We start from the raw sequence: 23661 nt of genomic DNA, 5'->3' as shown, positions 1-23661 counted from the left end.
ATTTCATGGCCACGCTCGATCTCAAAGATGTGTATTTTCACATACCCATTCACCCAGCACACAGAAGGTTCCTATGGTTTACAGTAGCCAAGAGCCATTTTCAATTCAGGGTTTTGCCTTTCGGACTTCACTCTGCCCCAAGAATCTTCACCAAGGTGCTGGCACCGGTGGCAGCTTTTCTGCGGAAAAAACACTTTCAGGTCTTCCATTACCTGGACGACTGGTTGCTGAAGGCCCCGTCCAGGGACGCAGTCAGGGCACGCACAAACCTATTTCAGAATTTGGGTCTTACTCTCAACAAGGAAAAATCATCTCTGGTTCCGTCCAGGATTGCGCGCGTCTTAGGAGGCATCTTGGGCTCGAATCTCACAAGGCTTTCCCATCCTTATAAAGACAGGAAAAACTGCAAACCATGACACTGTTCTTGAGAAAAAGAAGGTATCTTTCAGTACACCGTTATAAATCCCTTCTGGGAGTAATCTCCTCATGCATCCCTCTGATTCCTCACTGCAGACTGAGGTTGCGACCTCTTCAAGAGCAGCTAGACAAACAGTGAAAGCAGATTTACGGTTCATTTGCCGACAAAGTGACGATCACCTTGGCAATTAAAAAAGCTGCCTTGTGGTGGACGAAGCAGGAAAACCTTTCCCAAGGTCTATCCTTCGTAAGCAATCTGTCTCCTCAGGTGGTGACAACGGATGCGCCATTGGAGGGCTGGGGTGCAGTACTTCAGGATCTCCATGTCAGCGGACATTGGTCACCTCAGCACCGTTTTCTTCACATCAACCTCCTAGAACTCAGGGCTATTAAGCTGACTCTTCAAGCGTTTTTCCCTCGACTGCGAGGTTCGGAAGTTCTCATCCGAACGAACAACACCACGGCCATGCATTAGATAAACAAAGAATAGGAACCAGATCTCTTCTGTTGTCTCAGGAAGCTCAGGAAATCTGGGAATAGGCTATTCTTCATGGAATATCACTGCAGGCGGAACATCTACCAGGGGTCCTAAACGAAAATGCCGACAGACTAAGCAGGCTGTCCTCAGTCAGTCACGAATGGGAACTGAACCAAATGGTATTGGACGAGATTTTCACAAAGTGGGGCAAAGCTTCAATAGATCTATTTGCCACCCCTACCAACCAGAAATGCCGGTCCTATGCAAGCAGGCTTCACCATCAAGGGTCATTAGGAAATGCGCTTTCGATAGCTTGGTCAAGAGCATTTGTATACGCTTTTCCCCCCATTCCAATGATCCCGAGGCTTATCAGGAAGATCAAGGTGGAATCATGCAAGATGATCTTGATAGCCCCCGCTTGGCCGAGACAGTTCTGGTTCATGGAACTCCATCTTCTGTCGCTCGTCCCTCCTCTTCCTTTGCGGACGATTCTGGACCTTCTCACGATGTCCCACAGACAGATTTGGCATCCAGATCCAGATTCAATGCACCTGACGGCATGGCTCCTGAGCAGCGAGAATTCATGAACCTTCCCATTTCAAATGAAATTAGAGAGGTTCTCTGCCAGGCTAGAGCTCCTTCCACAAATAAGGCTTACCGTTTCAAATGGAAGAGATTTTGCATTTGGTGCAGGAAAGAAGGGGTTGACCCTTTCTCTTCTCAACCTCATCAACTTCTGCCTTATCGTTTGTCTTTGGCCAAGACAGGACTGGCGCATTCATCCATAAAGGTTCCCTTGGCAGCGATTTCTTGCTACAGGCGTTCTGCGTCTGGACCTTCTCTGTGGTCCTCAAAGATAATTAAACAATTTTTCAAAGGTTTATTTCCAGTCTTTCCCCCGGTGAGGCCTCCGACTCCCACTTGGCATTTGAATTTGGTTCTCCAACAACTCATGAAAGATCCCTTTGAACCAAGACATCGGACGGACATGAAATTTCTTTCATGGAAATTGGCTCTCCTTCTCGCCCTCACATTGGCAAGATGCATTGGGAATTTCAGGCTCTCACAATACAGGAACCTTTTCGACAGTTCAAAAGGAATACAGTGATCTTACGAACTAATCCAAAGTTCATACCTAAAGTGATTCGGACTTTCACCTAAACAAACTTGTGATTCTCAAATCTTTCTTTCCTCACCCTTCCACTCCAGCGGAGAAGTCACTCCATTATCTGGATGTGCAGAGGTGCTTAAAATTTTATTTGGATCGCACCAAAGGGTTTCGGAAGTCTGCAGAATTATTTAATGCATTTAGTGGTCCGCGCAAAGGACTTCCTCTGTCAAAGCAAAGTATTGAAAGATGGATTTCCAGTGCTATTCTATATTGCCATTCAGCAGCGGGTAAACTGCTGAACAGCAGGATCAGAGGACACTCTACAAGATCTGTTGCTTCATCTACAGCTCTCTTTACGGGGCTGCACATTAGAGACATTTGTAGAGCTGTGACTTGGAGCAACGTGCACACCTTTATGAAGCATTACAGCTTGCAGTCCTTGACGCAGGAAGACACGGCTGTGGGCGAAGCAGTCCTGAGGAACCTCTTCCACTAATTGGTGAGCTTTCCTTACTATACCTCCATCCTTTTTCTGCACATTTTGTCTCTAATGTTGGTACTAATGTTTTTTCCTATGTGTAATTCCTTATTTGCTTATGAAAGTATATATATACTGAGGTATTCATATACATGTTGGTGCCACAAAATGTGCTTTATGGTTTACTGTTGGCTACTCTGATACAAAGGCATGGGAATCTATGAAAGTTCCAATACTGGGGCAAGAAAACAATTTACTTACCTGTAATTTTGGTTCCCCAGTATTGGTATCTTTCATAGATTCCCATTTGCCCACCCTCCTCCCCGAGGAAAGCTCAGCCTTCAGCAAATGTGGTTACTGTTACACAAAAGAAAATCTGAGGCTCTGAAGTTTCTCCAGGAGGGTTCTATTGGTTGAGGCTCTTCTGATTGGCTGATGCTAAGTTTGGTCTCTTTTACAAAAAGAGGAGGATATGCTACAGTGGGAATGAGGCCTAGGCCTTTTTCTTTCTCTTTTGTACCTACTGCTATGTTATTTTTGTTACCGAGACTCCCATTCCGACGACGGGGAATGATACAAAAGCATAGGAATCTATGAAAGTTACCAATACTGGGGAACCAAAGTTCCAGGTAAGGAAATTGTTTTCTTATGCTTCTGTGCACTTTAACACTGTGTCCCAGTGTAAAGTGCATATTGTGAGATTGGCCTGCCCTCCCATAGGAATGCCTGGGGGAAATGTGTGTCCATGGTAGTTCCTTATGTGAGAGGAGTGCAGGGACGAACTTGGTATGTGTGAACTCGTGAGATTAAATGCTGTGGAACGGTGTGCACAGATTTAATGTGACTAGTGTAGAAGTGCCACTTCTAGAAGTTGGCATGTCTGTGTGCAGTGAATGTGGATTGCCTGTCTGGCTTGTGATTGACGGGGGCTGGCTGGTGTGCCTGGTGGTGAATGTGGAGAGGGAGGAGTTGCACCAGGACCTGAATAGGACTGGGCCTTCCCTCCACAATGCTGGCACCGCCCCCTGTGGTGAGTCTGATCTCCCTAGCTTGTCCTGTGAATAGGGAGAGGGGCTGAGCAAAACAAAGTGCTCAAGAACCAATAGTAACTGGTTCTCCCCCTGCCGTACAGCCTTGGACAAAGGAAAGGTGTATATAAAAAGGGGCTGTGACCCCGTGGAAAATGTTCACTCTGTTCCTGACTTGAGTGGGGCTAGCTGCTGCTGCTGGGCGCCAGGAGGACCGCCACTGGGGACAGCCTCCCTGCTGGAGGGCCCTGTGAACTGGCCCCTGGGCCCAGCCTTTGCCCCCCCTTGCCTTTTGGAAGACTTTCCCTGGAACTATGTACTTCAGCACCTGGGGGAGCGCTATATCTTTAGTGCATGGAGAGCTAAATCTTTTATTTCAGAGGAGTGTTTTATGGTGTTGCCGAGAGGAAGAGAGCTCCTGTTGTGCATTTGCAGCACTGCGGCTTCCTGAGAATCTACACAGCGGGTGCCCACCCGGCTACATGCTCACTGTTGTGAGCAGGTGCTCACCCCCCTTAATTGCCGCTTTTGTTATTGATTTTGCGGGTGCCTACCCAGCGGTGGTAGCTGCTGTGCGGTCACCCTGCATCTTGGGCTGGACGTATGAGGCGGCCGCGATCGAGTGCCGCAACCTGGAAGTTGAAGCCAGAAACAGGAAGCGGACGGGAGCCCACCCCACCCTCCCTCTGGGTGCAAACGCAACGACCACCGAGCGAGGGAGTGCCCTGTGGTGCCGCGTGAGGCAGAGTAAGTTACCTGTGAAGAAAGGGAGGGCGGGAGCCTTCCCCGCCTCCCTGGATGTCCCGGTGCAATCAGGAGAGCCCGTGCGTGGGGCCCGCACTCTCTTGGACCATTCCTGCATATAAGTCCAGAAGGAGGACTTGGGGGAATATTGGTTATCAAAGTCCCAAGGAGGACTTGGGGGCCGAATCAGTGGAGAGTCCCAGGGTGGACTCCTAAAGACCACGTAGTGCCAGAGCGTATTTTCTTTGGGGGCATATTTTAATAAAAATCCCCAGAGGGGCCCTGCTTTATTAAAGGGTGTAAAGTAAGTGATCCAAAAACAGTATACAACAAATTAGATTTATTGGTGATTGGAGCACAGCGCAACAGCTGCTAAGACCAAAAGCTGGATGAAACAACTGTCACATACAGAACCTAGAAGCTGGAATATGGAAGTACACGAATGTACTAAATTCCAGTTCCAATAAATAATTAATTAATCTATCTAAGAATGTTACATATTTTACCCCTGCAAAATAAATAAACCATTGAGAAAAAGAGTAAAAACGCAAACATACAAAATCATGACATAAATCTGGCAGGTAGATTGATTGGTCTATAATTGCTTTTGACTTTAGAAGTGATAGACTGCACAGAAGGTACACTCAGTTTGGAACTTCCACTAAAATTCTTGCATGGTTGTACAAATTTACATTTGGCCACTCTTCTTACATTCCAAACTCTACCATCCTGAGTAATAGAGTTTTTGCATACTTTGACCACTTTAATAGGTTTAGCAAATTTAGAAGTAGTTTTGGATAAGAAACCAGGTTTTTTTATTCTCAACCAATACCCCCACTTCAAAATTAGGAATTTTCACATTCATTTTATAATCAAATACATTTTTCATATTGTTTTGTTTAGTTTTCACTTGCATGGCAACCTGATTGATAACAACTTGATCTATATCCTTGTTAAGTTTTTTTAATCCACCAAGGATATATGTCAGTAATAGGATCCCTACCTTTTAAAAGGCAGAAAGGACTAACCTCAGTAACTGAATGCGGTGTGACACGATACATCCATAACCTTTTCCTGACAACATCCCTCTAAGAATCACCAGATTTACATGCAAATTCAAGACAATCTTTAAGAACTCGATTAAATCATTCAACCTGACGATTCTCCCTTGGTTCCTAAAGAGACGTAGTCAGATGCTTAATTCCACACAAACTGAGGAAACTTTTCATCTCTTGTGATAGGAGCTGAACCCCATTGTCAGTTACTAATGTTTCAGGGGAACCTTCCTGTGCAAATACCTCTTTGAAAAAAGAAATAATGACTTGAGTAGTAGCATTTGCGACAAACTTTACTTCCGGCCATTTGGAATGATAATCTATCATACCAAAGCAAAGCGAGCATTGTAAGGAAGATGATAAAATGTCAAATGCTAGTTTCTGCCAAGGATGTTTGGGCCAAGGTCCTGGAATAAGGGGAGCAGAAGAAACTCTAAGCATTTTATCACTGCCTATACAATCAGGACATTCCCTTACAGTCCTATCTGCCAATTTGTCTAGGCCAAGCCACCAAAAATTCGCCCTAATAGGACGCTTCATGGATGACATACCAATATTTCCTTGATGAGCTAGATTTAAAATCTTTCCCTGTAACATAACAGGAGGTATCAATTTTCCTCCCTTGAACAGTAAATCATCAATAGCTTCAATTTCTGTTGAAACTTGACAAAAAGGAGCAAAATCTGTAGCAAGCACTTTATCTTTAGGCCAACCCTTTTCCAAACATGAATTTAGATGCATCATCCCTTTCCATTTCAGACATCCATTCAGCTTCAGACAAACCAGTAAATTCTTCAAAAACAAAATCCTTGACAGTAGATACAATGTCTAAGTCTTGTTCTTCTGAGCTCAAACTCTCCCTCAAACAAGGCAATCTAGACAGGAAGTCCAGGAACATATCTTACCTCAAAATCATACTCTTGTAATTTAGAAGCAAGACGAGCAATGCGAGCCGTTGAATTCCATCCTCCACCAGGAGATAAAATCCCAACCAATGGCTTTTGGTCTGTTTTAAGGATAAATCTGTTTCCCTACACATAGTTGCGAAAATGCTCGATAGCCCAAATGCACGCCAAAAGTTCTTTTTCAATTACAGCATATTTTCTTTCTGTAGTGGACAAAGTCCTGGATGCAAAGGCAACACACTACTCCTCCTTTCCTGAGCATTGACTCAAAACACCCCCCCAGTCAATAACAGCTAGCATCAACAGTAATGATATATTCTTTATTAAGGGAGAAAGATTTTAACGTGGGAGCATTCACAATTTCATTTTTAATTGACTGAAAAGCTGTTTCCTGCCTATCAGACCATACAAATTGAGACAGCTTCCTGGTTGATTCCCTGAGAGGTTCCATCTTGCTGGCAAAATTTGGAATGAATTTACTATAATATTCGCATAATCCAGCGAATGAGAGAGGTTTTTCTCTGTTGTCTGGTGAAGGTGCTGTTAACAATAGCTTCAACTAATGATTTCTTAGGCACTACACCTTCCCCGGACAGAGTGTGACCTAAGTACTCTACTGACTTGCAAAAAAATTAGCATTTTTTGATTTAAGAGTTAAACCATACTCATTCAACCTACTACAAACCTCCTTAAGATGGGAAAGGTGTTCATCGTTGTTTTTTGAAAAAATAAGAATGTCGTCCTAGCAACATTTAACAAACACACTAAAATCTTTAAATATGTGGTACATAGCCCTCTGAAAAACTGATGCCGCCAATGTTAACCCAAACGGAATCCTCTTGAATTGGAAAAGTCAGTGAGGAGTAATAAATGCAGTGAAATGTTTGGAATCTTCTGTTAAATCAATTTGGTGGTACGCAGAACGGAGATCAAGGGTTGAAAATACAGATGCTCCATCTACCATACCATTTCATTAATGTTAGGTAGAGGATGACAATCAGTAATCAAATTGGCATTCAACACTTTCAAATCTATGCATAACCTGATACTTTTATCCCGTTTTTGCGCCAAAACAATGGGAGAAACCCATTTCAAAGACTCTACCTCTTCAATAATATCTCCTTGAACCATCTCATCTAGCATTCGTTTCAATTCTGCTCTAAAGCTTATAGGTACCCCTCTGAGGTTTTGCTTAGCTGGAATAGAATTTTCTCTAACCTTTATCCTGTGGGAAAAACCCTTTAGTTTGCCTAATGTCTCAGTGAATACACGAGGAAACAATGCAGTAAGTTTTTCTACAACCTCATTAGTAGCAATAACCTCACCATGCTCTTCAATGCGTACTTCTTTCATAATATCTTTGCACGAAGAAGTATTCTCTCTGACAGTTAGTTCTTTACAATGTGTAATAGCAAAAACAGAAACTGGATCCTTGTTCCTGGGATTTAACTGAATTCCCAGTTTAGCTTGATCTCGCCATCCTAGGAAATTTACACCTTTGAAAGCTATGCAGAGTTTTAATCAAAGCATCGTTACCTTTGAATTCAATTAACACTTCTTTGTAAACTATAAAATTGATATAAGAACCATCGAAATTTTGTGCAACAATATCAGGTTCTCAAAGTTTCATGGTATCAATTAAATTTCCAAATATTTCAGAACAATATTGTCTTGTAATTATGGTCCATGGTGATCTTGAGTCAGCCAATAATTCTAGATTTTTCCCTAAAATGCAAACTATAGAATTTGGTGGACCTAATTTGTCAGCTTCTGCTATGTCAAATGAGTTATGAATAGATACAACAATGCCTGACTCAAGTTTGAATTGTATATCTTCATGGGAGAACAAATCATGAGATATAGTGGAAATTTTACCTTTGGAAAAATTTGAAGAATGAGTGGAGGAAAGGTTTCTCTTTGAACTTCTCTGAAGAGCATCTTCTTACCATCACGGAGCTTTTACCTTTGGCTTGGACAGACCACTTTTTAAATAAATTTGTAGTGGATGTAGCCAAAAAGAACCTCCGAATAGGTGGGGTTTGAAAGAACTATGTTGGGTGTGATTGGAAGAGACTCTTACAACAGCGAGGCCTAGGCCCGCTGTTTGCGGATAGATAACTGCTTCTCAGTGATTAAGCCAGTAAGCGAAAATTATACTGCCCTCTGCACAAAGATCACAGCTGATCTGGATGTAGTGGCGCCGCTAAAAAAACCACAGTACCAGAGGTACGCCCTCGGCACCCTGGTTTAATGATAACTTAAAAACTTTGAAACTGGACTGTAAGCATGCAGAGAAAAAATGGAGAAGGGGCTACTCTGTTTTGAATAAACAAATATGGAAATCTAAGATTGGGGGTTACAAAAAGGAGATAGTTAAGGTTAAGGCAGGATACTTCTCAAATATGATCCTTAATGCCCCCAATGCTTCAAAAAGTATTTTTAATATTTTAAAGAATCTCACCAACCCAGAATGCACAAAAAAGCAGATACCTCCTCCCAGAAATTGTGTAATGGCTTGGCTACTTTCTTTTGTCTCAAGATCAAAGCCATCTTTGATGAATTAGAGGAGGAGAACGAGCATGGGGTGCTAGGAACCCTTGACTGTGTGGAAAGGGGTGCGGAGGAGAAAGAGGTAGAGGACGGTACTACTGACCATCTAGACACAAGAAGTGATATTGCTTTAACCGGGTTTGTTTCTCTGACCTTGGAAGAATTTTGTACAGTAGCACAGGGCATTTATTCGGGCTCCCCCTTAGAACCCGTACCTCATAAAGTCTGGAAGACCTTTGAGACAGAGTTGTTTCCTACGCTCAGGTTAATCTGTAATCAGTCCCTTAATAGTGGGGTAGTGCCGGAGCAGTGGAAACAAGCTTTGATAACTCCACTGCTTAAAAAGGCCTCTTTGGATGCAGAATGCCCCAACAACTATAGGCCGATTTCTCTTCTGCCGTTTCTGGCCAAAATTGTGGAGAAAGTGGTCAGTAGGACCGTCTCCAATTTTATGGAGCATTGCAGATTGTTGGAGGACGTTCAGTTCGGCTTTCGGCCTACCCTTGGCACTGGGTCAGCCCTGGTGACTGTGATGGACAAACTTCGATCACGGGCAGACAGGAATCAGGCAGTGGTTCTTATCCTGCTTGACCTGTCTGCCGCGTTCGACGCGGTCAACCACGGTACTCTGTTGAGCAGGCTGGAGAAGGTGGGGGTGAAGGGTTGCGCTTTGCAATGGTTCCAGTCTTTTCTTACGGGTCGAACGCAGGCGGTGTTCCTTCCTCCCTACCAGTCAGAACCGTTTAACATCACACTTCATCGGCGAGCGTGAGCATCCGGGTTGGTGCAGGCACTTCACTGGCAGCCCATCCGGAAGCGGATTATGTTTAAAACTCTGACTCTGGTGCATAAAGCACATTATGGCTCGGGAGCAAGGTACCTGCAGCGAAGGCTTGCCTTATATCGCCCGGCCCGTTCACTTCGGTCGGAGTCTTTGTTCACTGCCGTGGTCCCTCAAGTGAGGAAGGCTCGCACTGGGGGTCGTTCCTTCAGTCTCAGGGCCCCCCAGCTGTGGAATTCCTTACCTCTGGCTCTACGTAGTACTCCCAATTTGTTCCTGTTCAGGAAGAGCCTTAAGACCTGGCTTTTTAACCTTTAACCTTTAGGGTGTTTTTCCTTTCTTATTTCTCCCTCCTATGCTGTTATGCTTTTAATTGCTGAGCTGCCTATATAAAGCGCCGGGACACTCTTTCTGAGTAGCCGTGCGCTATACAAATAAAAGTATAACATAACATAACATAACATGGGGTACCCCAGGGCTCGGCAATCAGCCCGATACTCTTTAACATATATATGAAACCTCTGATTGCAGTTGTTAAAGAGCATAGGATTAACATCACAAATTACGACACGCAGCTTATCTTCTCACTGGAGGGTGAAAAATCTACCTCCATTGAGGAGTTTCACAGTTGCTTACATGAGACGGCCAAGTGGCTACCTCTCTGCAATTCAATGCCAGTAAGACAGAGGTTCTCTTCTGCTCTGCGGACAGGATTCCCTCAGTGCTGCCCTGCAACTTATGGCCGAGTCATATGTCTATTGCAGCGAGATCAGTGGAGAAGGTTCGCAACTTGGGCATCATATTTAACAACAAGGTGTCCATGGAGGCTCAAGCCACCAGAACGGTGGGAAGCTGCCTTGGACTCATGAGGTCTCTGCGTAAAGTTCTTCCTTTACTACCTCCTCAAGCACGGGCACTAGCGGTACAGAGTACAGTTTTGTGCAGACTGGACTATTGTAATGCCCTCTTGCTTGAATCTCCAAAGTTTCTCGTGGACAGACTTCTCATAATTCAGTCTTCTGCAGCTAAACTTGCTCTGGGCTGGCCAATACGGTCTTCATTCGCTAGGGCTTTGGCAGAATTACATTGGCTTCCGGTGGGGCAGAGAATTCAGTTCAAGTCCCTCTGTCTAGTTTTTAAAGCCCTGCATGGGATGGGCCCGGTTATGTTGCGGAGGAAATTTGAATGGTATGTGCGAGCCAGAAACCTTCGTTCTGCCTCAGGCAGATTAATTAGGGTAGCCAGGTTCAGGAAAGTCAGAGCCGGTGGTAGAACCTTTACGTTTGCCGCAGCCAGGTTCTGAAACGGGCTGCCTTTGGAATTAAGACAGATCAGTGACCTCTTGCCTTTCAGAAGAAGGCTAAAAACCCTGTTGTTTCCGAAGTCTAGCAGCGGTACTCTTTGTATTAGCAGCCCCCTACTGTTTGCCTCTTGCCATGTACTCCAAGTTTCTCAGTGCCAGGATGCTGTCAGGTGATAGAGCGCTTTATAAATTGGAATAAATAAATAAATAAATAAAATAAACTAGTGCCCTTACACATTTTAGCAAAATGTCCTACACGTCCACATTTGGTACATTCCTTCCCAATGGCAGGATATCGTGGAAAAGATGTAATACGATTCGGGTTACCACACCTAAAACAATAAATATTTTTGGAACTAATCTGGTTTTTAAGATTGAAATTACCTTTAGAACTGCTAGTAGAAGGTGAATTATTAGAAGCAACACTGGTAACAGTCGTTGAATCTGGCAACATGGATGTCACATTATTTACAGTATTAGAATTGGAATTTTCGTTATCAAGTGATTTCATCCATTTCTCTAATTGTTCCAGGGCTTTAGCAGTACTAATAGCTGTATCAAGACTGGGGTCACCCATAATCCAAAATTATTCTTGGACTTTCATATTTCTAACATGGACAATGATCTGGTCTCTAATCATTACGTCTGTAATTAGCCCAAAATTACAGTGTAATCATAAAGCACGAAGGGCTGTAAGAAAATCATCAAAACATTCTTCCTCTTCTTGAGCCCTAGTGTAAAATGTATATCTATTTAATGAAACACTAGTATTAGGTTTGAATCTATTCTCAATACGCAATAAAGCCTCGTCATAAACATTGTAATCTCCACCAAATCTCACAGGAGGAAGAGTTATATATACATTTTGTCCCTCAGAGCCTAAACAGTGAAGAAATATATTTTTTTTTCTTTCAGCAGACATGCACTCACCATCCAAAGCTTTTAAATAAGTTATGTACTCCTCCTTCCACCCAGCCCTTTGAATAGGAGTTCACCTTTGCTTTGAAGGAACTTGTTGGGAGGATCAAACTGCATGTTTTATAATAACAATGTTATACACAACGCAAAGCCTAAATACAAATGTGGCTCTAAAATGATATCTAAATTATATTGTAAACTGTAATACCATGTAACTATATTAGTATGCTCTAACAGTACATTCAATATAAGTAAATATTCCAGATGCTTCCTGAAAATTGAAACAAAGAATAATTGTGGTGGCAAAATCATATAGTTCTTGAAGAAAAAAAATAAATCCAAAGCAACTCGTAAAGTTTTGGTGAATAATGTGTCGGATTGAGGCAACCAACACAATGCACGATGTTCAGGCACTTATAATAGTCTAAGAAAAGTACTTTTTGTCTTCAATTCCTTCAATCATGAAAAACAGAGCTAGAAAATCATGAATCAGAAGAATTACGATGGTATAATAAATGTGCGTTAGAGAAGAAAGAAATACCTCCAGATTCCCAAGGTAATCAACAGAGCGCTCGAAGGAATATGAGTGCTTACATCCAGAAATCGGAAAAAAAACACTAAACAAATCCAATCCAATATGGCGCGCATCGTAATGACGTAAGACGCACGCTTCCGACGTCTCCAATACAAGGCGAACTATCCAGTGAAACAAGCAACGTAGAGTATAGTGAGGTATTCACGTCAGACTCACCGGGTTGCGTCAGACTCACCGGGTTGCTGCGCCAGTCACCAGATTCTGTTGCTCAGGAGATCGGAAGACCACCGTCACCAGTAGAAAGGATTCTGCTGCCCAGGAGATCGGAAAATTGAAGAAGATCGTTGTATCAAAAATGAGGTAAAAACTTCTTAAATGCATACATTCGCTGCTGGGCAGGCTACAGAAAATCCAGTTGGAGCAAATTGTATAGCTCGATGAAAGTAATAAATATCCATAGAAGGAAAAGTAAAAATGCAGGTCTCAGCTCCTTCGCACCTGTGCTCCCGTAAAAAAAAATGAAAAGTGGCAAAGGGAATCTAGGCCAACATCGCTCGTCGCCAAATTTGTAAAGTAAGTGATCCAAAAACAGGATACAAAAAATGTGATTTATTGGTAATTGGAGCCATTTGTTTAAAGGGCTACTTAGATCCCTTGCCGCATTTTTCCCTACCTCACAGCTGCCCAGCAAGTAGTGGGCAGCTGCACAGTTTAGGCATTTCATTTTTAGGGGACATGTTCTTTGGGATTGCACAGCTGCCCAGCAAGTAGTGGGCAGCTGCCATGTCTAGGCATAAACTCTGGCGCACTCTTCTTTTGGCTGCCTGCGCAGCCTGCCCTGACACTGTTGGACAAAGGGCGTTTGAGCCCCTTCGAAGGCCAGTTGTGCTGGGGTTAGTACATACAGTGATTCTGCGCAAGGTGATTGGTGATTTAGGTTTGTGATAATAATTTCCTTTATGCGTAATGTGCAATGCCTTTATGCCTGTGATACCTCCAACTGTGTTTTTGTGCATAGGAGGTTGTTTTGCCTAGTATAGTTTATGCTAGTCAGTTTATGTTTCACTACGTGACCTACGCCTAAGGTGATTAGTTTTGCGTAGTGTGTATCTGCTTTTACCAGTGATTACTGGTTGAGTCCTACCCTTGCTATATTGTGCTACAATTATTCTATGTTCTAGAAGTGTTATTTCTACTAAGTGCTGATTCTGATAGTGGCCCACGTGGCCCTGTCTGGTGTAAATAATCCCCTGTAAATACTGCCCAGTGCCAGTTGGCACAGTGTAATTGTGTGATTATGATCTAATGTGTTTATGGTAGTACAAAGTCTATTTTTATATATACCCTTGTTTGGAGTTCCTTTTTGTGGTGTGCCTAGTGTGCTGCTGCTGTGTGTGTGTGTTGCGCAAACGCTTTACACATTGCCTCCGGGAAAAGCCTTACTGCTCGTGCCACGTTGACAAGGGGGTGAGCAGGGGTTATCTTGGCGTGTAACTCCCTTGCCCGGACTACAGTGGTGGTTTCTGCCTGGCTTTGGCACAAGCCTTAGCCAACCAGAAATCCCATTTCTAACACCCATTGTAAGAGATGTTTAGCGTTTGTGCAGCGTTGATGAGAGGGGATCCCTGTGGAATCACTGTCGGGAGCTAGGACTGTGTGAAAGTCTCGCCCTATTACCATCAACCATTATGGACGGGCCAGCAATAGTGTTGAAAGGTCTCGAAGGGAAGACTTGCCAGTTGCCGGGTGCACATATGTTGGAACAAGATTAAGGGTATGACCACTCAGTGTTACTGTGAGGGCCAAAAACTTCCCCTTGGGGTCTTTAGGTAGGAATGGCATAAGAGGATTGCTACACCATGGAAGCCTTGTGTAAACTGTGTGTGGAAAACCCTATCATACCATAGATGCACCAGAAGACATGTTTCTTGCAGCAGTAAAGCATTGGGAAAGAACAGTTGAGAGGATTTTAGACCTGTGGTGCATTTGGCACAGTCTATAGCCCGTTAAAGTTCCACAAAAGTATATGGAGAGGCTTAAAGTCAAGTTAAGGCACTGTCATGACTGTGATTGGTGAGGAGATTGGGTGTATCTGTCTGGGGCATGGGTAGTCTACCAGGCGTCACGCTCACAGAATAGGAAAAGAGGTGCCTCTGGGCTAAGCGACCTGTAAGTGCGCAGTGGAAAAGTGTTGTGTCACAAGCTGAACTCAGAGAGAAGAAAGGCAAGAACATAAAACCTCTATACCAACATCCCACCCCATACTTTATTCCCTGAAGCATCTGTGGCCCTAAAAAGAAAACTAAAAGCCAACACTGTGAACTTCGGACTGGAGTGGTGGACCCCTCCAGCTGCAGGATCGTGAAATTTCTGGAGTTTGGGACAGTCCATAAGTGTGCTGCCTGCAAGAGGTTTCCTCCATAGTCAGTGTGGCCTCAGTCTCCGATCACCGGGCTCCGTGAAGGGTCAGTGTTAACCAGGCGAGAGTCTGATGCACTGCCTGTCAATCTGCCCAGCTCAGCCGAACTGGATTCCGGATCATGCATTGGCTGAGGCAGAGCGGTGGACACAGAAGACCTGCGTTCCCTCTGTACTGCAGAGGAAGGTAATCAGGAAGCCACTCTCCTGGCATGTCGGCCTCTGCAGGAGCGAGTACACCTCCTCTGAGGCCTGGGAGTCTCATCTGCTGAAGCGCACGTGCATGTTCAAGAGGGGGAGGTGTATGCGGCCACTTGTTGGTTGAGAGGCTGCTCTCCTGTGGCCCAGGTTCAGGACTCCTACGGGGCGTCAAATATGTAGGATACAGGAGCTTGTATGGAAGGTTGAGATTCCAGAGCTTTTGCATTGCTTCTGTATAAGAGCAATGTTAGGCTTGCACCTCTTTGGTGTAGTCAAGAAGATCAATATCTCGTTCCCTTGGTAGGAGAGGGTGGGCAGAGAATGGGCTTCCTGCAGGATAGTGTCTCTGTCTTTAAAGTTGAGCACTCAGACGATCATTGGTCTGTGTGGGGCCCCCAGGAGAGGTCTGGGCACGAGAGCCCAGTGAGCCTGCTCAATAACAAACCATGCTGAGAAGCGATCCTAGTGCATCTAGGATCTAATCCAGCTCTCCAGGATGGTCACAGCTTGCGTTGGTTCCACTCTCTCCGGAATGCCAATGAAGCCTAGAATGTTCTGGCAGGAGTGATATTCAGTATCCTCAGCCTGTCAATGGAGCTCAGCGGTGTGAGTCAGTAGCCTGGAGACTTGCACCTTCAGTTTCCCAACATCAGCTTCCACCAAGGATGTGCAGGATTCCACATTAGAGATCCTGACCATCTTGTTTCGGGGGTCTTGGATCATGAGAACCAATGTAAACAAGCCATTCCCCTATCTTGGTCTCGACAGAGTCCTGAGAGGAATGGATAGCCTGGAGGATGGTGGACAGATCTCATTCCATGAAAGGACCTATGGCCGGGATGGCGTCTGCAGAGGTGGAGCAACCTGTGATATACTGGTCTATGCAGGTTTGAGATGGAGGACGTTTTAATAGTTTATCCTTGCCCATGGTGAGCACGGAGGAGGGAGATGTTCCCCATTGAGGTAGACCAATTCAAAAAGGAGGTAACAACTCTTGGTCAGGGGAGCATTGCATAGGCTAGGGAGGGCAGGGTCAATACCCCTCTTACACTCCACCAGCTATCCAGCAGGAAGCTTCCCAACCAGGAACCAATTCCCCTATACGTGGCCACAGGGAAGGCAATTGCGTCTCAATGGAATCTCGATCAGGCAAATATGGACAGTAACCTGTCTTCTTAGGGGCTTTGTGGTGCTATGGGGGCCACGAGTCCTTAAGATTGATGCACCGGAAGTATCCACAGTCCAACACCTCAAAGTCTGTGATGGCTGCCAGGTGTCTTGTGCATGATACACTACCAGGTCACCTTCCTACTAATCCAAGGGGTCTAATCCTTGCATCAGGAGCAAGAGCTTGGCACTTGGACAGAAGTCCACACATCAGGAGCCACGTGAGGGTATAGCTGAGTACCCAGGGCCAGGGGATGCAACCAGGAAGTCCCCCCAGCATCTTCAAATCAGCAGGTTGTCTGTGGAAAGTAACCCTGGCAGTTCAGGTGTTATGGGGCTAGTGTGGGCCCAAGAACAAGTAGGCTTTACTCCATCCACCCCATGCCTCCAGTTCGGCGCCACCCCCCAGGGAATCCAGTACCTGGATCCACCACAGGAGGGGTCCTTGACGAGTAGCAAGTCTCTTACTGTGCCCCAATTCTCTCAGGGATTTAACTCTGTTACCACATCCCCCAGCCTCCTCACCTGCTCAATCACCACCCTGCTGAGGACCTCCTGGGGATCAGCTACCAGCATGCCATCGCTGAGCCAGGCAGGACAAGGGAAAGAAGGCGTATTCAGAATGGCCCACCCCCAAAGGCTGGCCTGGTCATGGTTGTAGCGGGAGCCCAGACATTGCATGCACGTATAGTCAGCAATGGGGGGGGGGCTGAGATCCTCCAATCTGACCCCTGCTCCAACAATAAGAATCCGTGTGGCTCACCAGGCCACACACCTCCCCTCCGCAGGCTATCATCTGAAGTCTGAGGTCGTGACCAGAAGCAGCCAATCGAGGCTTGTGCTGTGATACGAGCAGCAGACCAGCAGGCCACGGATAGACCTCTATGGCAAGCAGGTTGGCGGCAGTCCAGTTGGCTCCACATCCGTCCCGGGCCACAAAGTCACAGAGGCTGCACAGCTGGGGGCCGTGGAAACGTTCAGCCGGCCACACAAGCCCTCCTCAGAGTCCCAGTGGTCCTGGGTCACAGACCCTCAGTGCAGCCTTTCCATGGGGCAGCCATCTTGTGTGTAGTCGGGCCAGATGCCACAGCCCCAGGAGACAATTGTGGTGTCCAGCAGAAGCAGGATTTCTGCGAGGCAGCCACAGGCAGGTACAGGAGTAGTGTGTGGTGTCCAGTGCTCCTGAGACTAGCAGGGATATGAGTGAATGATGTAAGCACACTAAGAGTGGGTCCACCATCTCAACGCTCATAGCCACACACCATTACACCTGTTTGATTGACAACATACATACAAGACAAATAGGCACTCACAAAGATGAAAAAGAAAGGGCCTATGAAGATCAAAATACCTAGGATCACAATGGCAAGGATTAGACGTTGGGAGAAAATGTGTTAAATCTATTTTGAAAATATTTGTTCAGTTACATGCAATATCAACTCAAGCTAATCGAAAAGTGAGGGGTGGTGAATACTCTCATGGTTGAAAAGATTAATAGCAAATGTTGTGTCGAATCTACTGTATTTATTACATTGACAGTAGAAATTATCCATAGAAAGTGTTGAAGTATAAGGCATTCCATGAATACAATATTTTATTGTATTATTGTAAAAAACGATGGGGGTGTTTCTAACTGGGACTGTGATAAATGGAGGCTGAGCTGTACACATCTCTTTTTTCACTATGTTAATAATTTCAACCAGGGATTGAAACTGGTAAGTCCTGTTTTTATAAGGTATTCTGAGACTTATAGGATGCTTTTTTGCTACTGAAAATCTATGTGCGAAAAAATTGTGCCATTCTCATATGCAATTCAAGGTAGGTTATGTATTTTTCTGAAGTGATTAATTTGCATCATGAGCTCATTTAATATTTCTGCAAATGTTTTACTGACAGAGAAGGCAGGTGACTGCCCTAAGGTAAATTATACCTGCCTAATCGATCCTCTGCCCAGAAGTTGCAACAATGACGGGGAGTGTGGTGGGATCCAGAAGTGCTGCCAGCAATCCTGTGGCTTTGATTGTACAGACCCTGTGAGCCCAGGTACAGTACGAGTGCTTGACTGTCTATGAACAAGACACAAATTCAGTGCTCAGACCCTATCACGGGTTGTTAGATATGGCAATGTTTTGATGTTCACACCCTAGAGATCTGTTTGGAAGCCGAAAGCTGAATCTCAGTGGTCAGAAATCCGAACTTTTAATTTACTAACATTGTAACACAGTTACCTAGGGCCAGAAATAGGTAAACCCATTTTACCGACTCTAAAATACCGAATCATACAGATTCGGTATTTTAGAATTGGAAAATGGGATGTAGGTAAATATTCAGTAAAAATTACTGAATCAGTAAGATTCCGTAAAAGGGGGAAAACATTGAAGGGTGGCAGGTTGTCACTTTGACACCCTGTTGCACCCCTCAATTGTGTATGAGTGCACATGTTGCAGACATACATGCCCTAAGGGCATGTATGTCTGCAACATTGCACTGTTGGAAAAGCAAAAAAAGATGCATTTTTAAAGGTTTTCATTATTTACCCCAACTTGTAGTTGGTGGTAAATAACGAATCCTTAACTGAGGAATGCACTGACTTGAGTGCTCCCTACTTCCTAGACTCAGTAATTTACCGAATTGGTATGTTAAGAATTCAGTATTTTACAGAATCCTTAAATTACCGATTCGGTAAAATACTGAATCCTACAAAAATGCCAGCTACATCTGAAAAGCCCAATGCCGGTCAGTAACGGCCAAAATTCGGTAATTTTGGCCGTTACCGAGAGGTATTGGGTGACCTACATCTGGCCCCAAATGCACTCCTAATTGTAGCCCTGGTGAAAGTTTTGGAAAACACCTAGACACTGTACATAGAGTTTTGCTCGATTTTAAAATACACACTCTGCCATTCCAAACTGGTTATCAGTAGAAGCTCTGCATAACGTTGGAGGCTCTTGTAAGATGCAATCAAACTTGTTCTTGGATGTACCTTGAAGAATTGCATCCTGCATGTGATTCTTCTGTTAGCTCTGAACCGGGTCATAGAGCTGAACTTTGTAAGGAGGAAAGAAGAGAATAACTGCCATTATAAGAAAAGATGCCCATTCCTACACTACAGTGTTCCCAAAGGCGCGTGCATTACGCGTCAGCCCGTTGCACTGCGAAGTGAGAGATTTTCCCCATAGCATTTAACCAATATCTTGTTTACCAAGTTCAACAATCGATACTCCAAATTGTTTGATTAATCATCGAAATGTTTAGTACACTTGTTAGAAGTCACTCAAAATCACTGCGAGTACAGCAGCTTTCTCATTGGTGTTTTATTGTTTAATTTTCATCTGCCTTCAGCGTGCCCATCCGGGCTTCAACTTAAGCTTGTAGAGATATATAATTAATATTCCAGAACCGCACAAAATTCCACCCAATGCATTTCAGCCTCTCTTTAGACCTTTGTCAGGGGTAACTGAAAGAAACAGAAAAAGAACATCTAAACCTGTTGTCCAAAACAGAATTGAATCAGACCCTTCTATACTTGTACCTTTGAAATCATACGTTTTCGATCATTGCACCCCTCCCAGTTTGTGAAACAATATGTCCAGCAACATTTTCTCCATTTTCCTTTAAAAATACCTGAAACCAGTGCATTCCAGACAAACAATATCAGCATTTAAACTAATCAATAAATACAACAAACCAATCCGTCTAAGTGCAAAAAGTCCTCGCTGCCAAACAATAATGGCTTCCCACCTCACGGTTACCAGTCTAAATCCTAATGACAACCTGTCTTTCACAAACCCATAATAGTGACTGCTCTGCCTTGAATGCGCGGGTCTGTGACCTTATCGCCTCCTCTACGTTCTCTCTCTCTATGATAACTGCGTGTTCTCTTTGTCTTATCTTCACATCAGCTGCTAAGCTCACCCTCCAGAATCCTTTCTATTTATAGCCATTTGAACTGATCTTTTCTCTTCCAGGGGATCCTCATCAATAGACATAAGCACATGAATATTCCCGCTCATGCGTGGGACCCCGGAAAACATAGGCTGCATTGTAGAAAAACCATAGAGTAGAAAGCTGAAAAGCTAACTCACACAACAGTAACAGAAAACGGGCTCCGTGCCTTTAAGGCAGCCATGATCCCTAGCTCCCATCATGCCTCATGTGAGTTAGCTTTTCACCTTTCTACTCTATGGTATTTCTACAATGCAGCCTATGTGCTGACAATGCTTTCACTTTCCCTGCAGGATTAACTTTTGTACTGTATAATAAAGCAGTTTTCGAAGGTTCTTCTTTCTCTCTGCTTTATTGAAATGTTTTATGTGGAAAGAATTCTATTGCAGCATTGATAAGCTTTTCCAGAGACGACTGCATTGTATGTTTATATATGTATATATACATATATGTAGAGCTACATATATATAATATATGTGTTCCGGGGTCCCGCCCATGGGCGGGAATATTCATGTGCTTATGACTTTGATGAGGATACCCCTGGAAGAGAACTAGGATTACAGGTAAGAAACTAATCCATCCTGACCATTCCCACACCACAGCATGAGTACCGATACACTCTTCGACACTCATAAAACAGTAATCCCATCTCAAAAGCATGCAGCATCCTGCAGAACCCACCTAAGTTAAGACATACTGCTCAGCAATAAAATGATACCCCAATCCAGGCTGCAACACAGAGTTATTTCACTCAGTCAACAGGAAAGATGAATTGCCATCTTAAGAACAGGCGTGCACCCGTAACTAAAGAAATAAAGTGTGGTACGATGAAAAGAGATTTAATGGCAGGGCCTTGCAAGTTGGGAGGAGAAAATGATGGGCCATTGCCATGCAGAGGAACTGAAGGCAGTGTCTTGTGTTGCGGCGGGGCAGGAAGCCATTCTGGTCCGGGTAGATCAGTGTGTGGATCACCTGTTTCAGATGAGTTGCTAGGACCGTGGCATACATTTTAACCTCAGTGTGATGAGGGAGATCGGACGGTAGTCAAAACAGGAGGACGATGCAGAGTGTATTTTGTGAATCACCACAATGCTGGGAATGTCAATATCTACTGGGAAAGTACAGTTCTTCTCTACTTTTATGTACAGGGTGTGGAGTAGTTGAGATAGAGTATCCTAAAAGGCTTTGTAGTACTCTTTCAGGTACCCATCAGGGCCTGGGGTCTTCTTAGACACAACGGCGGAAATAGCCCCTTCCATCTCATCGATCAAGATAGGTTGATCAAGTAATTGGACATTGGCGCCCGAGAGTTGTAAGAGCGGTATCTTCCACATCAAATGGGGACTGAGTCCCAGGTCCACAAATGAGGCCGCCATATAGCGGTGATGGTAGTATTCAGTGAAGGTCTGTGCAATGGAGGCTGTGACGCCCTGAGAATGACCCTCAGTGTCTACAATCTCTGGGATTATTCGATTTTCTAAGGGGTTGGAGGCAAGACAATTAAAGAGTTTGCCATTTTTGTCTCCCTACCCATAGATTCGGGTTGTGGAAGTTCTCTACATCTTTTTGTCCGTGTCCAGAGTGATATGAAGGATTTCTTTCCACAGGAGCTAAAATTGCTAAGGTGTGTCGCCTCAGCCATCTGTGGCCTTGGTGTGCTCCAGACGGATGATCTGAGCCTCCAGCTTGGAGAGATGGTCCTCTCGACCCTCTGCTTTTTTTTAGGTAGCCTTTATAAAACCCCCTGTGATGGTAGTCTTACCCACTGCAACAGGGTACTGGGGCACCGAACCATGCATTTATTGTGCTGAAAGTAAAGCTCAACTTTGTTCCCCGGGGCCTTCTTATAGTCCCTGTCTTGGACAAACCAGGCGTTCAGCCACCAGCTAGGGCGGAGAGCTCCAGTGGGACCTCCCAAATGGAGGAGGAGGGAAACATGGTCATAGATTCCCTAGCAAGGATTTGAATATCAGTGACTGCTCAGTATTCAACTGCAGGCATGAATGTATTGAGTCAATGCAGGAGTGAGTGTGGTGAGCATGCAGAAATGTGGTTGTATTGGAGCAGGCGGGAGTTCCATATTCTCTACACATCGAACATGACAAACCTGGAGGCCCATTGTAAGAGATGTTTAGCGTTTGTGCAGCGTTGATGAGAGGGGATCCCGGTGGAATCACTGTTCTGAGCTAAGACTGCATTAAAGTCTCCCCCTATTACCGTCAACCCTTATCGATGGGCCGACAGTAGTGTTGAGAGGTCTCGAAGGGAAGAGTTGCCAGGTGCACATATGTTGAAACAAGATTAAGGGTATGACCACTCAGTGTTACTATGAGGGCCCAAAACTTCCCCTGGGGATCTTTAGGTAGGAATGGAATAAGAGGATTGCTATCCCATGGAATCCTCGTGTAAACCGTGTGTGGAAAAACCTATCATACCCTAGATCTGGGGTCTTCAAAGTGTGGGGCGCGACCCCCAGGGGGGCTGTGGAGTGATGGAAAGGGGGTCGCGCATTCCCCGTCACACCTCTGCCCAGGCCCACAGAACTACAGGGGATTCAGCCCCCCTCCTACCCCATAGTGTTTCTCAGCTGGAGCTGCTGTGGGCTCCGCTGCGTCTGCAGTCTTATCTGAGTCGTTCACAGGTCATTAAAGATCATTTGCATGTCAAGGTCCAGGGCCGGCTTCATGCGGAGGGTTTGCTTTTAAAAATATGCTTCTCTGTACAGAGTCATCCACTCCCGAGGATAGCAGTGAGCTGGCGAGAGACTGTGAATGAAACGAGCTCAACTCTAGCAGTATGTGTCAACTCTAGTAAAATGAGTTATGTGTGTGGGGCAGCTACGAGCACTGCAGAGAGAGCTGGAATGTGTCAACCTCTCATGAGTCCTTGAGGGGGTAGGAAGGTCAGCTGCAAGCCAGGGGCGTCAGGCAAAATGGTAATCCCCCCACCCCGCCCGTCTTCCATATCTTACAGATATTCCTTGGCCTTGGGCTCAATGGGGGCCTCGTGAAGGGTTGGGCCCCCCTGCACTTACTGCATGATTTTAAGGTTTGGCAATATATATATATATGGAGGGATCAAGCCAAATATCCAAATATGGTTTTCATTTGTACTGTGATAGACATGCTAATAAATTCTCTTTGTGTGATGGAGGTCATAGGCATACATAGGTCCTATATGGAACCTATGCAATGTGGATGGTCACCTATATCAGTAAGGGGCTGTAGAAAAAACGTTGCTGTGAATCGATTGTGGGAGCCTGATCAGTACAGGGGCTGGGATAATGTTGTCTGGCATCAAGGGATCTTCACCTGGCGGAACAGCTTAACTTGGCCTCTACACAGCTGGGAAGGCATGGGGGAGTTTAGATACTGGACACAATGAACTACTTCCCTTCCCAGTGCATCTATGAGAAGTGGCAGATTGAGGCTCTGAAAGTACTTGACCAATATGATTATAGAAGCATCTGGAGGCTGCATACTCTCTTCAGGGACTAATAAAAGAAGAAAATCACACTGTGCATCGTTGGTTGCCACATTTTACAGCTGAATGGCCACACAACACTGACATAAAGGGACAAACTCATGCTGTGAGATGTAACTATCTTTCATGCTAATTAAAGTGACC

The 23661-nt window shown here is 44.8% G+C and overlaps 1 protein-coding gene across 7 annotated transcripts in view; it reads left to right on the top strand.

Moving 5' to 3' along the window:
* The window catches only part of LOC147709671 (uncharacterized), a 478515-nt gene that overhangs the window by 355289 nt on the left and 99565 nt on the right, over positions 1-23661 (top strand). For all 7 annotated transcript variants that reach the window (XM_086928188.1, XM_086928184.1, XM_086928186.1 and 4 more), the window contains one exon: positions 17986-18132. In XM_086928188.1, the coding sequence (XP_086784314.1) occupies positions 17986-18132 (147 nt within the window). The remainder of the gene's footprint in view (positions 1-17985; positions 18133-23661) is intronic.

The sequence above is a fragment of the Lissotriton vulgaris genome, chromosome 6, assembly GCF_964263255.1.
Source record: "Lissotriton vulgaris chromosome 6, aLisVul1.2, whole genome shotgun sequence".
Taxonomy (NCBI): domain Eukaryota; kingdom Metazoa; phylum Chordata; class Amphibia; order Caudata; family Salamandridae; genus Lissotriton; species Lissotriton vulgaris.
Note: the sequence above shows the minus strand (reverse complement) of the source record. Positions and strands in the feature narration are given on the sequence as shown.